Source organism: Macrobrachium nipponense, chromosome 23 (assembly GCF_015104395.2).
Source record: "Macrobrachium nipponense isolate FS-2020 chromosome 23, ASM1510439v2, whole genome shotgun sequence".
NCBI lineage: Eukaryota > Metazoa > Arthropoda > Malacostraca > Decapoda > Palaemonidae > Macrobrachium > Macrobrachium nipponense.
Genome location: NC_061090.1, coordinates 28,402,477 through 28,414,976, shown reverse-complemented (window position 1 = coordinate 28,414,976; position 12,500 = coordinate 28,402,477). Strand labels below are relative to the sequence as shown.

The following is a 12,500-nucleotide window of genomic DNA, read 5'->3' as shown; positions in this document are numbered from 1 at the left end:
AGCTTTACACGTGCAGCGTAGTACGTTGGAAATGAAAAAGCGAGAAAAAAACTCGGCCAAAAGAAGGCACGAAAAAAAAGCGTGGGAACAGCCATCACCATCTGAAATATGTGTCAAGAGCTCTTATAGAGCACTGCGTGGCATCCATTAGGTGCTGGATGGTGGAAGGGGGTGGGGGGGGGGGCTTCTAGGGACGGGGGAGGGAGGTAGTAAGGAGGAGAATTGGAGGGGGAACGTTGGCGTGAAGCAGATGGTAAAAAAAAGGAGAGATAAGGAAAGTCAACTTTTACGCAATGAAATACGATAACAATTGCAAAAAAGAAGAATGATGAATTGCGTGCCATGTTGAATAATGATATTAACAACATCAACAACAATAATAATAATAATAATAATAATAATAATAATAATAATAATAATAATAATAATAATATTGACTCGCATCAGGATCGAACCCATGACCTCACAGATGAGAAACGAGGGTACTACTTCACACTGCAACATTTCTAGACTGGTCAATGATACGAACACGAAGCCAAATCAATCACAGGGACTGAAACACCTTTATGCAAATCTTGCAACATAAATTTCAGATTGCAGAGAATTATTTCCCGAATCCATCAACTAAGCTCTTTCCAGGCCCGTAAGAGTCAAAACCAAGCAAACGCCTTCTTGCTCAGCAACAATTGCTTGGCAGACAGACAGAAACAAGCAGACGGAAGTACTAGTACAGCGTACCGTGCAATTATCTCGAAAGAAAATGACGCCACGCGAAGAAGAAAAAAATAAAATAAAAAGTGAATCGCGGGAAGCGTAAAGGGAAAGCATCTTATTTTCCCAGAAGGTTAAGGTACTTATCTCCCCGTCTTCCAGTCGTTTCGTACGAACATGACGGTGGGAGATTACTGCACATATGTGAAGCTTCCCTGAGTGATACGCAGACTTATAGATAACCTGGAATTAACGGTAGCTGGCGAGGAGAAGAAACAGTGAGAGAGTTTCCTCTCTCTCTGTATATATATATATATATATATATATATATATATTATATATTGATATTGACTAAGTCCTTCAGTCAGCTATGGGGCATTATTCAATCTGAATTAAATCACCTTTGATGTTATTCACTCAGTCATTCAGTCAGCTATGGCATCATTCACTCAGTCAACCATTCAGAAGTGGCATTATTCACTCTATTTACGTAACCGTAGATTTATTCACGTTGTCATTCAGTGAAACTAACCATTATTCAACTTTATCATTCAGCCAGTCATTATTTTCATCATTCATCCAGCCCAGCAATTATTCACTTCATCATTTATCTCGCCCAATCATTATTCATTTTATAAGCCAATCAGTTGTAGCGTTATTGAGCACAATATTTCTACAACTATTGCTTAAACCGTTAAAAAAAACAAAAGATAATATTACCACTCCACAAGCCTACTCCATCCAGTCTTGTTACTCTCAACTTTTTTTTTTTTTTAGTATTCTGTTAAATTTCTTCAAATGGTTTCATAACGAAACCAGTCCAAAAATAAACGAACAACTTTCACTCATGACTAATGAATCAGTAAATTCGATGAATAATTATCTTAAAAATGAATAGCCCTAAACCTCAAAAACGAAATATTTACACATTTTGGTTAAAAAAAAAAAAAAGAGATTTAAAGTTTCCTGGCAACATAAAAAGATTACAAAATCCACTTTCACCTGAGCCGACGAGTGAATGAACATAGACATGTGGGGAAGAATGTGTTATGAAGTAATGTTTCTGTGGTTTGGTTTCTAAAATTCGAATAATATTATCTCCAAAAAATGTATTTGAACATTTTGGGTGTGCACCGAAATGAACGCAAGCTCATTTTTCCTAATTTATTTTTTAATGGTCATGGCTTTCTTATGGTTCAGCTCAGTCATTTTGCAGTTATAATTTGGTAATAAGAAAAAAAATATAAAAAACTTACCTAACTTGAGTATGTAAAATTCTAAAACATAATTATTTCTCTAGGAATAAAAAGTGATAAAAAATATACATTCTAAAATTTAAGCTTGCATCCTATCACAATAGGAAACATTCGCAGATATAGTTAAAAGAAATAAAATGCGCAGATTACTCATTTAAATATTAAAAACTAAAAACTATGCTTTATATAAAAATAGTTGTGCTGTATCACTGAGTATAATGAGCGCTGTAAAATCAGGGATGCCTGTAATCTACCTTAAATAATCACTTGTAGTATAATAGTTTGCAAAAAAAGAACAGTGCACTCTGTAAAATCAATACCTTAAATGCTGCAGTATAATTTCTCGGATCATAGGTTCACAAAAAAAATTTATGATCATGGATACCTGTGACCTATACAATACAGTCCCTCAAAACGATACTTAAAACTTGCAAAAATACTCAGAACTAAAATTTAATAACAAACCTTTCTTTGAGCTATAAAACCTTTTAACCACTGCCACTAATTCATGTATTCATTCATAAGTCAGTTATAAAAGTACACCGTCAAAATTAGAAATTGTGTAACTCTTCCACATTGTAGAATCTATTTCTTAGGCGTATGCACCTGCATAGATAACTTTCCTTACGGTTCTTCTTGAAGAAATATAACTTTTCATGGCAAAATTTTCAAGAAACTAGCCATATTGAAACTAAAACTTGGAGACCAACAAAAACACCTTGGGTCAAATTTCCTTAAGTATCTTCTTGAAGAAATATCCAAGGTGTCAAATTTCCTTAAGTATCTTTTTGAAGAAATATAATTATTTCATCTCCAAGTTTTCAAGAAACTAGCAATATTAAAACTAAAGCTTGGAGACTAACAACACACCTTGGGTCAAAAAGAAACCCAAAAACCCAGAATGGTGAGCGATTAAGCTCACTAGACATAAATCCTAACAGCAGGAAGAGATCCAAGAAATAACACCAACACCAGAGTAAACATAAGCCTCTGTACTCACCAAAATATCATGTGGAGGTTTAGTCACAGCTGGAAGAACGTAAACAGTCTCGGCTGGGAAGTCGCCCCTTTCGGATGTTCTCTCGCATCGCCCAACACACCAACCGTTGTTCATTACGGTTTCTCCTGATGAATCCTCCTCCAGTAAGATAAGGTCGCCCTTGTTGAAAGTTAGGAAGGACGAATTCTCTCCTGCAGTGATCAAAAAGAAAAAGTAAAAGAATAAGTGTGCTAGGAATTTTAGCTTATGTTAATTTCACAGCTTTCTGTACTTTTATAAATACAGAATCATGGCACTGGCATCCTTGGTAAACAAATTAAAATTCATATTTTTTTATTCAAGGATTACCAAGATTCAAGTCAAACATATCACTAGTGGAAATAATTATTCAAGTAAAAACATCTCCTTAAGGTACTAGGTAAAATATTACCCTTATGTGTCTCTACTACCCACCTGGTGCTTTATAATCTTGCAGTGCAATCACAAATTTGGATCTCTTCTTCAGTCCCTCTAAGAAATATACAACTAAATCCCTAATATCTTCACTATTGGGGCTTTGGAAAGTGAACTCTTCTCCCCTCACTGTCGACAGAGTAAATGTCTGTGTATAAACTTTCTGCGTCTTATTACAAGAGACTGTTGTGATCTCTGGGAAGGACAATTCTAACAACACTTGTTCTTGATCGTCTACGACATAAACACCAGTCCAATTCACAGCAATAATGACGTCATTCTTCGGAAGGTTGGGACCAGAGTACCTACGTGTAAGAGAGAATATTGCTGTAAACCTAACATTGACTTTTTTTTCCATTTTTATCAACAAACTTCATCACATATTGATAACATATCTGAAAAATTCGTTCGCCTTACAAGAACATTACCTGAAAGCTTCATAGAATCTGGAGAAGAGGAGAGGCCATTTAAACTTGGCATAACTGACTACATCCTCTTTCACTTTAAGAGACTGGACTCTCTCCTTAACATAATAACTTTTCCTGTAAGCAGCCACAACCATATTGGCCCATCTGTCTATTGCTTTGTCCCCTGATGATACACAGTAATCAGGGATGTAGCTGGGAAGATTATTGAAAAGCCTATCTGTATTCATGTCCGTACCAAACTCTATATAATACTGTTGAGCAGCGATCATAGAAAGATCTTCATCCTTGTCGCATCGGTATTCACCAAACTTCACTCCTCGAACCACCTAAAAATTGCATGGAAAAGAAAATATTAATTTCGTACAAACGTTCAGCTTTCAAATCACTACTTTGTACAAATCATCTCACCATCAGTACATTGCACTAAAGTACAAGGCTTATTTATTTATCACTTTTCCCTCTGCAGGCTGATGTCCCTTTAGATGCCTGTCAGGTTTATAATCTCCTGACTCAGCACATAAAGGGTTTTCTTCAGAAGATTTAAAGAACGAAAGAAAGAAAGGACCTTTTATAAGACAACAGAGCACTACCTGTACATTTTCAATCAAGAGAACCTAAAATAAAATTTACTGAAAACCCACAGTACCTGCTGATAAATCAGATTTGTTGCAACTGGGTCCTCCGTTGGATCGTGCCAAGGAGCGAAGATCTCCTTCCTGAAGAAGAGTCTCCAAGGGGCATTTCTCTCCTGGGCCCCTTGTTCTTTGGCATACTGTTCACACTGACTAATGGCATCCATGACATGATCTCCTCCACTTCCAAGAGATGAAACCTGTGATGCAAAGGCAAGCATGTACAAACTATGCAAAGGCATACTTCATTAACATATTTACAAAATATGGCCCTCAAGTCAACAAAGTAATGAAATAGTTAATATGCAACTTAACAGACTGTTAAATAACAATGTCTGTTAAGTAACAGACTTTCTATTACAGCCAGTACTTGCATATTTTTCAGACATCTAACAGCTAACATCAAATCCACATAATTCCTAACCTAAACTAACATGTACTTAACGATCACATTCAATTTAAGAGATCAATTTAAAACTGTATGACGTCTAAAATGGTAGCCAAGCTAAAAATAATTATAATAATACTTAAGCAAAAGGATCAAAGTCTTACATCTACTACATTAATGGAAGTTTTCTTTCAATACCGAAGAGTATTTCCTTTGGACTGAGAAAATATCAAAGCACATACCTTATCAAATAAAGCAATATACAATGAAAAACCAAACTGGTCTCTCAGGCCAATTTTATCTGAGAGCTGATTGCACAGCTCTCTTGCAGTTGTTGCTGAATCTGCATACAGTGTTTTTGTGTTGCCATCCATGAAAGTTATAGGGAGCATCAGAGGTTTCTTGGACTTAGTAGCCTACAAGAAATAAAGTACAGTGATGAAATTAAGCATAAAAAAATAAAAAAATTTCAATATTGATAATGTAACAGTAATTGCTTATGTCCATGATTAAATAATAAACTTGTTTCATGAACAAAAGGTGTATTCCTTGCACATAATAAAGATAAGAAAGCATTCACTATGAGAGGCTTTCACACTTTTAGGTGTAACCCAGTTAAGTATTACCTATATAAAATGGTTTGGGGTAAAGACTAACAAAGTTTGGAATCTCTCCATTGAGAGCAGAAATTATACTAGTGTATATGTTTCTTCCTTAAAACTCCTCCAAATTACCTGTAACTCTAACCAACTAGGAGGCTGGTTTCTGGTGCCATTTGCAAAAGTTCTCATCAGTCTCTCTTCACAGTATGGGGCATATCCGGGAGGTCCCTCACGAATGAATGAGAGGAGGTACTTGACGAAGTCCTCAGATGGAGCAAAACATCCCACACACAAGGAGAGGAGGATCCAGCCTCGGGCATGCGATGATTTGGAGGGATTATTGCTTAATTGTTTACAAATCTGGCAGTAGATTTCATCTCTGTGAAAGAGGAATAGTGGTGATATAGCTTAGCAATAATAATAAAAAAAAGGCTGATAAGTGCTCTGTAGACTTAAATATGTTTAAATGCATACCCAAAGTATAAATTTAATTGATATCAGTTACACAGTACCTATGTTATTTTTTTATTATAGTTTGAAAAAGTAATAACAGTACAACTATAGCAATAATTATCAGTGAAGTGTTGATAAGTGGTCTCTATCCATACCCTGAATGAATGCACATCCACAGTTCAAATTTAACTGATAATAAGAATATCCAAGTTCTTCATACCATAACCACTATAATAATCACCTCAGTTCTGCCCTTAAGATGCCATGTCCAATAATGAAATGAAGTTTTTCTAGATTTGACGTTGGTCTTGAATCTAGCCACGAAGAATAACTTTCTGCCGTGTACTCGTCTTCCTGCAAGCGCCTCCTCACATCATCACCCAACTTATTCTTTCTCTTAAGAGTTAATGAAACCAGCTTGTGGCGTATGCTGCGGTTTTTCTGAGACATGTAGACCACCTGTGAGGAAGCAGACAAAGCATTCTGAAGGAAATTCCAGTGTTGACTGTAAAATACAGTACTACTGGAATTTTATTATTACATTAAAAACAGTGTTCTGGAGGGAGTTTACTTCTTTATAATGCAGGAGTATTAATTGAGTCTTAAAGATAAAAAACAACAACTATAAAATAAAATATGTACTACTATAATAACAATAAAAAAATATTCTCTGCATGGATTATATTGCTTTTTAGTGCAGGAATATTAATTTAACAGCTTTAAAAAAATCTATATTTATATGAAATTACTTATAAATGTATTTCAGACTTCAAAATAAACGATACTAATAAAACTTAAAACATTTAAAGTCATTGGGGACAGTAAGAATTAAAGCATCATAATCAGGTTTATGTGACTAGAACACACCATAAAGCAGAAAGACTTGCATTAAAGTAATATGAAAAATGTTTATAATTTCCTTACAGGATCCATCCCCATCATCTGTGCTTCCTGGAACTCTTTGCTCTTGATGAAGTTTCTTCCCAGTGTTGCTGAAACCTTAGACATCACAGATGTGTTGTCCCTGTCCATCATGTGATACTTGGGTTCAGCCATGTCACCCATGAATCGAAGGATGGTGACCCATAGTGCTAACGCAGCCTGGAGATCATAGAAGTGATTAAAAAGTTGCAGTAGAAATTAATAAGACTTGCAGAAGAGTTCATACATTCTTTCGGGTCCTAACTACATATCAAAGAGGAGGTCTGGAGCTAAGATTAATGCCCTGAATTATAATAATACTAGTATGATGGCCAAACTTTAAGGTACTGCATATTAATTTCAAAAGTTTTGTTTACCACTATTACACTACTTTGTTTACTGAGATAACAAATACTTAGTCTCATAAAGCAAAACATTTAATTTTATTCCTCAACAGTGATCATTTTCCCTCTCTGCTACCAAGCCCCAGCATTTTTTTACAGGTTTAGTTCATATCTAATGTTGAGTTTAGGGCCAACTCTCCATCTCACTTTGTTTTTTTTCATTGGATCTACACTTGACGAAGACATCTGGATACCAATCCTGTCAACATTTTCATGAAAAATAACTTATCCATGATAGTCTATACACTTATTCTATACACTCATTTAAAGGCCCATAGCTATATATAAATAGAGGCTTAATATCAAACTTAACAGTGTGCATTACTATCAACCTTATCAGTGGATCATAATGAAACATGGAAACCAGCAGAGGCTTGATTGTTACATAAAAAGAGTTGGTGAGGTTGATTCACTTACCAACTGATCTCCCTGAGTCTGTAGTTGCAGAAGAGGTTGTCTGAGCTGTTTTCGTGAATACTGGTGGGTAACGTTTCCTTGGAAATACGTGGAGGCATATTTCTGGAATTTGTACTCAGAAAGATCCTCGTGGTCACCCGAGGGTCGAGGAATGGCTGAAATGATGTCATCTCCAGAAACGGTTCCCTTGCCACCTGCCGGTAGGTCCTATAAACCAAAGGTAATGTTAAGTGATGTCCAAAAACTGACACTATCTACAAATGTGGGATGTTGCAAAGAAAAAACCTATAAGTAAAATTAGCATTTGCATTATAGCTCTAAAAGGAAGGAATTGTTAAATTAAAAACTTAGATCGTAATATGCTGCGATAATATGCTAGTCATAACATCTATTAATGCTAATAGATGTTATGACTAGCATAGACAGCTCAAGTCTTAAGTTTTATCAACTGGAAGAATGCTTAAGAATTTACGTGAAAAGGTGATGTATCATATAAAATACCATAAACTCTGAATCAAAATTGGTCCTCATTTATAAGTCAATACAAAAATGTTGTAATATAAAGATAAAATGGCAGATCCACAATCAAATCTATAGTCCTGTTCACGTGATGGGACTGAAGAAACTGACATGATGACATTCAAGAACTAGAACTTTTCACACCCTTAGCATACAAATTGACAAATAAAAAAAATGTTGTATTATACAGTATGAGTGTCTTGATACTTTACAAATCTTATGTACAGGTTTGCTTCTTACAAAAAAAAAAAAGTTTGTAAAACTATTCCTTGTCAATAATCAACCTATGAGAATACATGAATTATTAAATTATATAATTTTGTAGATACACAAAAGTGTAAGCTATAATTAAACAATGTTTATATTTGCTGCATGCTACTATGGAAATATATATAAAAAATGTAAATGAACAATCACAGACTAGCAGTTAAATGACAAACAATCTATTGACTACTAAAATGCAGATATTAAATAATGAACACGAAAGCCATGAAAACATGCTCAGTATATAAGCAACTAACTTCAATAGGTATTTCGTACTTGGGAAGTACTGTTGCTTAATGCATGCAAATTCCAAAACTGCTTCATAAAGGTGTCTGCAAATTATTAATGGGACAATGAACACTAGCTTTTTTACTTGTATCCAGAACGCATGCAAAATAATTAATCTTCACACAGTAAATGTTATTTACATTTCACAAAATTGTAAAATCACAATACATTGAAGTAACTCCAATGAAAAACTTAAATTTAGGGAGCAAGATTAATCTGAGGTTATTATTCATATCATAAGGGCAATAAATAAGTCTTAGAGACTATGAAAGTATTAATCATGCATTTTGTAGGTGTGAGTAACATCATCATGCAGTACCCAAAACATTATAATTCAATCAGGGAATAATGATATGTTAGGTCTATTCCAAACAGGATCTGTTAACACATAATCAAATACGTATTGTTATAATGTTTCAGTTAATCAACAGTCAATCATTCTGAAATAAAAACTTGTACTATATTTACATTTGACTGTCACTCCCGGCTACTGAGAGTAAAAACCTATAGGTACAACATACTTACATACATTCCTTGCTGGAACAAGAAAAGAGAATGTATTGTTACTAACGTGCATGTGAAAAGATAATCCGCTGTTGGCATTTATCAGGTGAGAAAAGAACACTCCAAGAACATCAGGAAACTAATGATTAACATAATTTTCAGTTATAGTGCATAGTGCATTATGACAGTACCCAAAGCATTAAAAGTATGAAGGAGAAAAAATATTGTGCATAGTGCAAGATCAAGACTTGAAAAATGTGTGAGAATTCTGTACCAAGTTCATTTCCTCCAAAGAAATTTTAGAATACAGGTATAGGTGCATAAAAGGATCTTTAAACTATATTCTCTTGGGTGGACCTGTAGAGATTAATGCCAAAACTGACCTTAAAGTGAACAGGAGGCGCCTGGGCTTCTGAAGAAGAATCAGGCAAGAAATCGAACATTTCCTCAACGAGCTTCGAGTCATCGATGGGCTCGTCCCGTTGCCTCTCAGCTTCCCTTATCTTTTGCCGTTTGAGGTCCATCATTTCCTTCTCTTCTCGGTCGCGCAACTGCTCTGCCAGTTCCATTTCTGAAATTCTTTCCTAAAAAAAAAAAAGGAATATTTTGATAAATTCAGCTTGAATTCTTGATCAAAAAAGCTACAACATACAATGTGGGACAAGTTTCATTATATAACACTGTGAAACCCTACAATTGCCTGATCCTAAGTTGATTATTAAATCAGTATTTTTCCAACAAAACAATATCACCTTTCTTATAAAGGCTAATCAATATAATATCTGACCTTATACTTCATTTCTGCAATCTCCTTCGCCTTTCGTTTGTCCATCTGTTTACGAAGTGCTCTTTCTTCCTCTTCTTTAAGCCTGGCAGCTTCTACTCTCATCTTGAGCTTTCTGTACTGACGACGGGCAATGAGACCACGAACGTGAGCTTGAATCTTAGTGACAGCCCATAACTTGCGGTGGAATTCTCTCCTGACAAGGTACCCTCGACATCTTGCCTAAGGTGGAAGGTTAATGATTTATTATTGTAAAGACCTAACTGTTAGTCTTCATAAAATTTATGACACTTCATCTGTAGTAGTACTTGAATCTTACAATTCACTTACAGTAAGAACCATTAGCAGTGGCAGTGACATGATTCACACAGTAAACATATGTCAATTTTTGGTAAATGAAACTTCAACTTATTAAAGTAAAAATTAATACTGTTTTTTTTCAACAAGAGAGCACTCTGTAAAAATACTCTGTATAACTTCAAATATAATTTGAAAACAAAGCCACTGTGGATTTTGTTATTTTTTTCCATGTTCAAAGCAGTGGGTCAAATCAACAAACTTACTTGCAATGAAACAATGTGACCTCGGAGATGCCTGAACCGATGGGATACCACTCTGGAGCGAATAAGGGCTTGGAGTCTCATGTACCCAACTCTCATGTGCTGGTAACGTCTCTTCTGGGCATGAGCACGATAGAACTTTTGGATGATGATAGCACTTTCTCGCATCTTCTGGAATCTGAAATATTGGGGGTGTGGGAAACACCATGAATAAAGAAACACATGTATCTTACTTCATGTGTGTGTGATCATTTAAATCATCGTTTGCTGAAATTCTATTCAGCTTAATGAAACAAGATAACCTTATTTGGATTCTTGTACTCAAATAACCTTTCAGTGTTTTCTGTGGGTCAACCCCTATGAGGGAAAATAGTACCAATATTTTCTTGTCACTGAATACACTAACTTTAAATCCCTTACAATAAAGTTCAAGAGCAACAGCGGTTGTGAAATCAAAAGGTGAAGAGTCCAAAGTTATGTAACCCTAAGAGTTGGCCAGATGCCTCGTCAATATACTATGCACAGTGCTCCCTCAAATATACCTTCTTCTGTAGTACCATCCCCTGACACATCGCTGCAGGATAGTAATTTTCTTCGTCAGAACTCGGTCACGCTCCTGCTCAAGGAAGAGGTCATGGGCATCCTTGAGGAACACCTTCGTGTGACCCAGCTGATAATCTGCTCTACCCAGCACTTGCTGGCAAATCTTACTGGTGGCAGCTCTACAGTCCACCTGTGGAAAGTACAACCGTGAGTCTTTCTGTTCTTTGTTCTTTGGGTTGGTTACCATTAGTTTGTAGAAATATCTTACCATGAAGGACTTCAGCCTAGGACATGTGGCAAGCTTTGGGTATAATTATTACACAGCACTATAGATATTATTCTCATATACCATATGTTTTCAATAATAAATTTAGTTGACTTGCTACCTTATGCGCAGGAGGACATCCATTAATGAGGAAGCGATAACGTTCGACGAATTCCCTGAAAGTGTGGCGAATAGGGTATCCAGCTCTTCTGATACGAATGGTTTCCATCATGCCGGAGTATCTGAGCTGCCTGCAGCACAACTCACGGTCAAAGAGCTGTAGAATGTAACAGAGAGAAAACATGTTTAAAAGATAATTAATTTGTCTTTTAAATTCCCTTACAGTAGATTTTGATAAAGATTATAAAACCTTTCTTTGTTTAAAATATAGAAGACAGGGAATATTTTTAAAACATGAACTTTTCTTGGGTATCTTAAAATATTTTCTCTCTTACAAGTTTCTTTAAAATTTCTCATAAGTTATAACAGATTTGCTTATTGCAAAGATATATACCTACAAGATCTATTTTTCTACAATATTTACCTGCGTATAGTAGATTTTTATACCTTCTTTAACATTCTATACAGCTTATAACAATTCTAGTTACCATATAATTTGTCTCAGTGAATACTAAAGGCAAAATAAATGTCTTCTTTAATTCTATTAACATTACAAATTATCCATATACCTTACATATATCTATGATTACTGGTGGAAAATATATTCCTCCCATTACTCCTTACCATTGGTTTTTTAAATTCATTTGGTTTGATGCATCTTATGAAGAAGGGTTGACAAGATGACAAAGTCTTCATTAGCATATCTAGTGATTTCTTGAACTGGGCAGAGAGGGTTGGAGCTCTTTTCCTGGTTTCTGATCCCATTCCTGTTGAAGTAAATATAGATGTCACAAACGATGTTAGTGTAGTAGTACATAAGGAAATATAATTTTGCAACTTCATTTTACATGTGAATAAGAGTATTCACTTGAATTCTTTCAGATTCTAAACTGTGGTTCTTTATGAGCCAAATTCATTATTACACATGTCAATAAATAAAAGCCATTTTACTACTTCATTGTCAAGAATATTAAGAAATTTGCAATCT

General features: G+C 35.1%; 1 protein-coding gene across 4 annotated transcripts in view; it reads right to left on the bottom strand.

Moving 5' to 3' along the window:
* Window positions 1–12,500, bottom strand: part of LOC135199901 (myosin-VIIa-like) — a 104,425-nt gene that overhangs the window by 69,583 nt on the left and 22,342 nt on the right. Inside the window, exons 13-28 of one of the 4 annotated variants that reach the window (XM_064228024.1) lie at window positions 12,137–12,279; window positions 11,514–11,669; window positions 11,127–11,317; window positions 10,588–10,762; window positions 10,028–10,246; window positions 9,624–9,824; window positions 9,262–9,273; window positions 7,666–7,872; window positions 6,848–7,024; window positions 6,165–6,406; window positions 5,603–5,849; window positions 5,111–5,284; window positions 4,495–4,680; window positions 3,849–4,174; window positions 3,421–3,725; window positions 2,968–3,158 (exon numbers count right to left, since the gene is read on the bottom strand). In XM_064228024.1, coding sequence (XP_064084094.1) covers window positions 2,968–3,158; window positions 3,421–3,725; window positions 3,849–4,174; window positions 4,495–4,680; window positions 5,111–5,284; window positions 5,603–5,849; window positions 6,165–6,406; window positions 6,848–7,024; window positions 7,666–7,872; window positions 9,262–9,273; window positions 9,624–9,824; window positions 10,028–10,246; window positions 10,588–10,762; window positions 11,127–11,317; window positions 11,514–11,669; window positions 12,137–12,279 — 3,152 coding nt within the window. The remainder of the gene's footprint in view (window positions 1–2,967; window positions 3,159–3,420; window positions 3,726–3,848; window positions 4,175–4,494; window positions 4,681–5,110; window positions 5,285–5,602; window positions 5,850–6,164; window positions 6,407–6,847; window positions 7,025–7,665; window positions 7,873–9,261; window positions 9,274–9,623; window positions 9,825–10,027; window positions 10,247–10,587; window positions 10,763–11,126; window positions 11,318–11,513; window positions 11,670–12,136; window positions 12,280–12,500) is intronic. The other 3 variants (XM_064228037.1, XM_064228031.1, XM_064228044.1) reach the window with 3 other exon arrangements.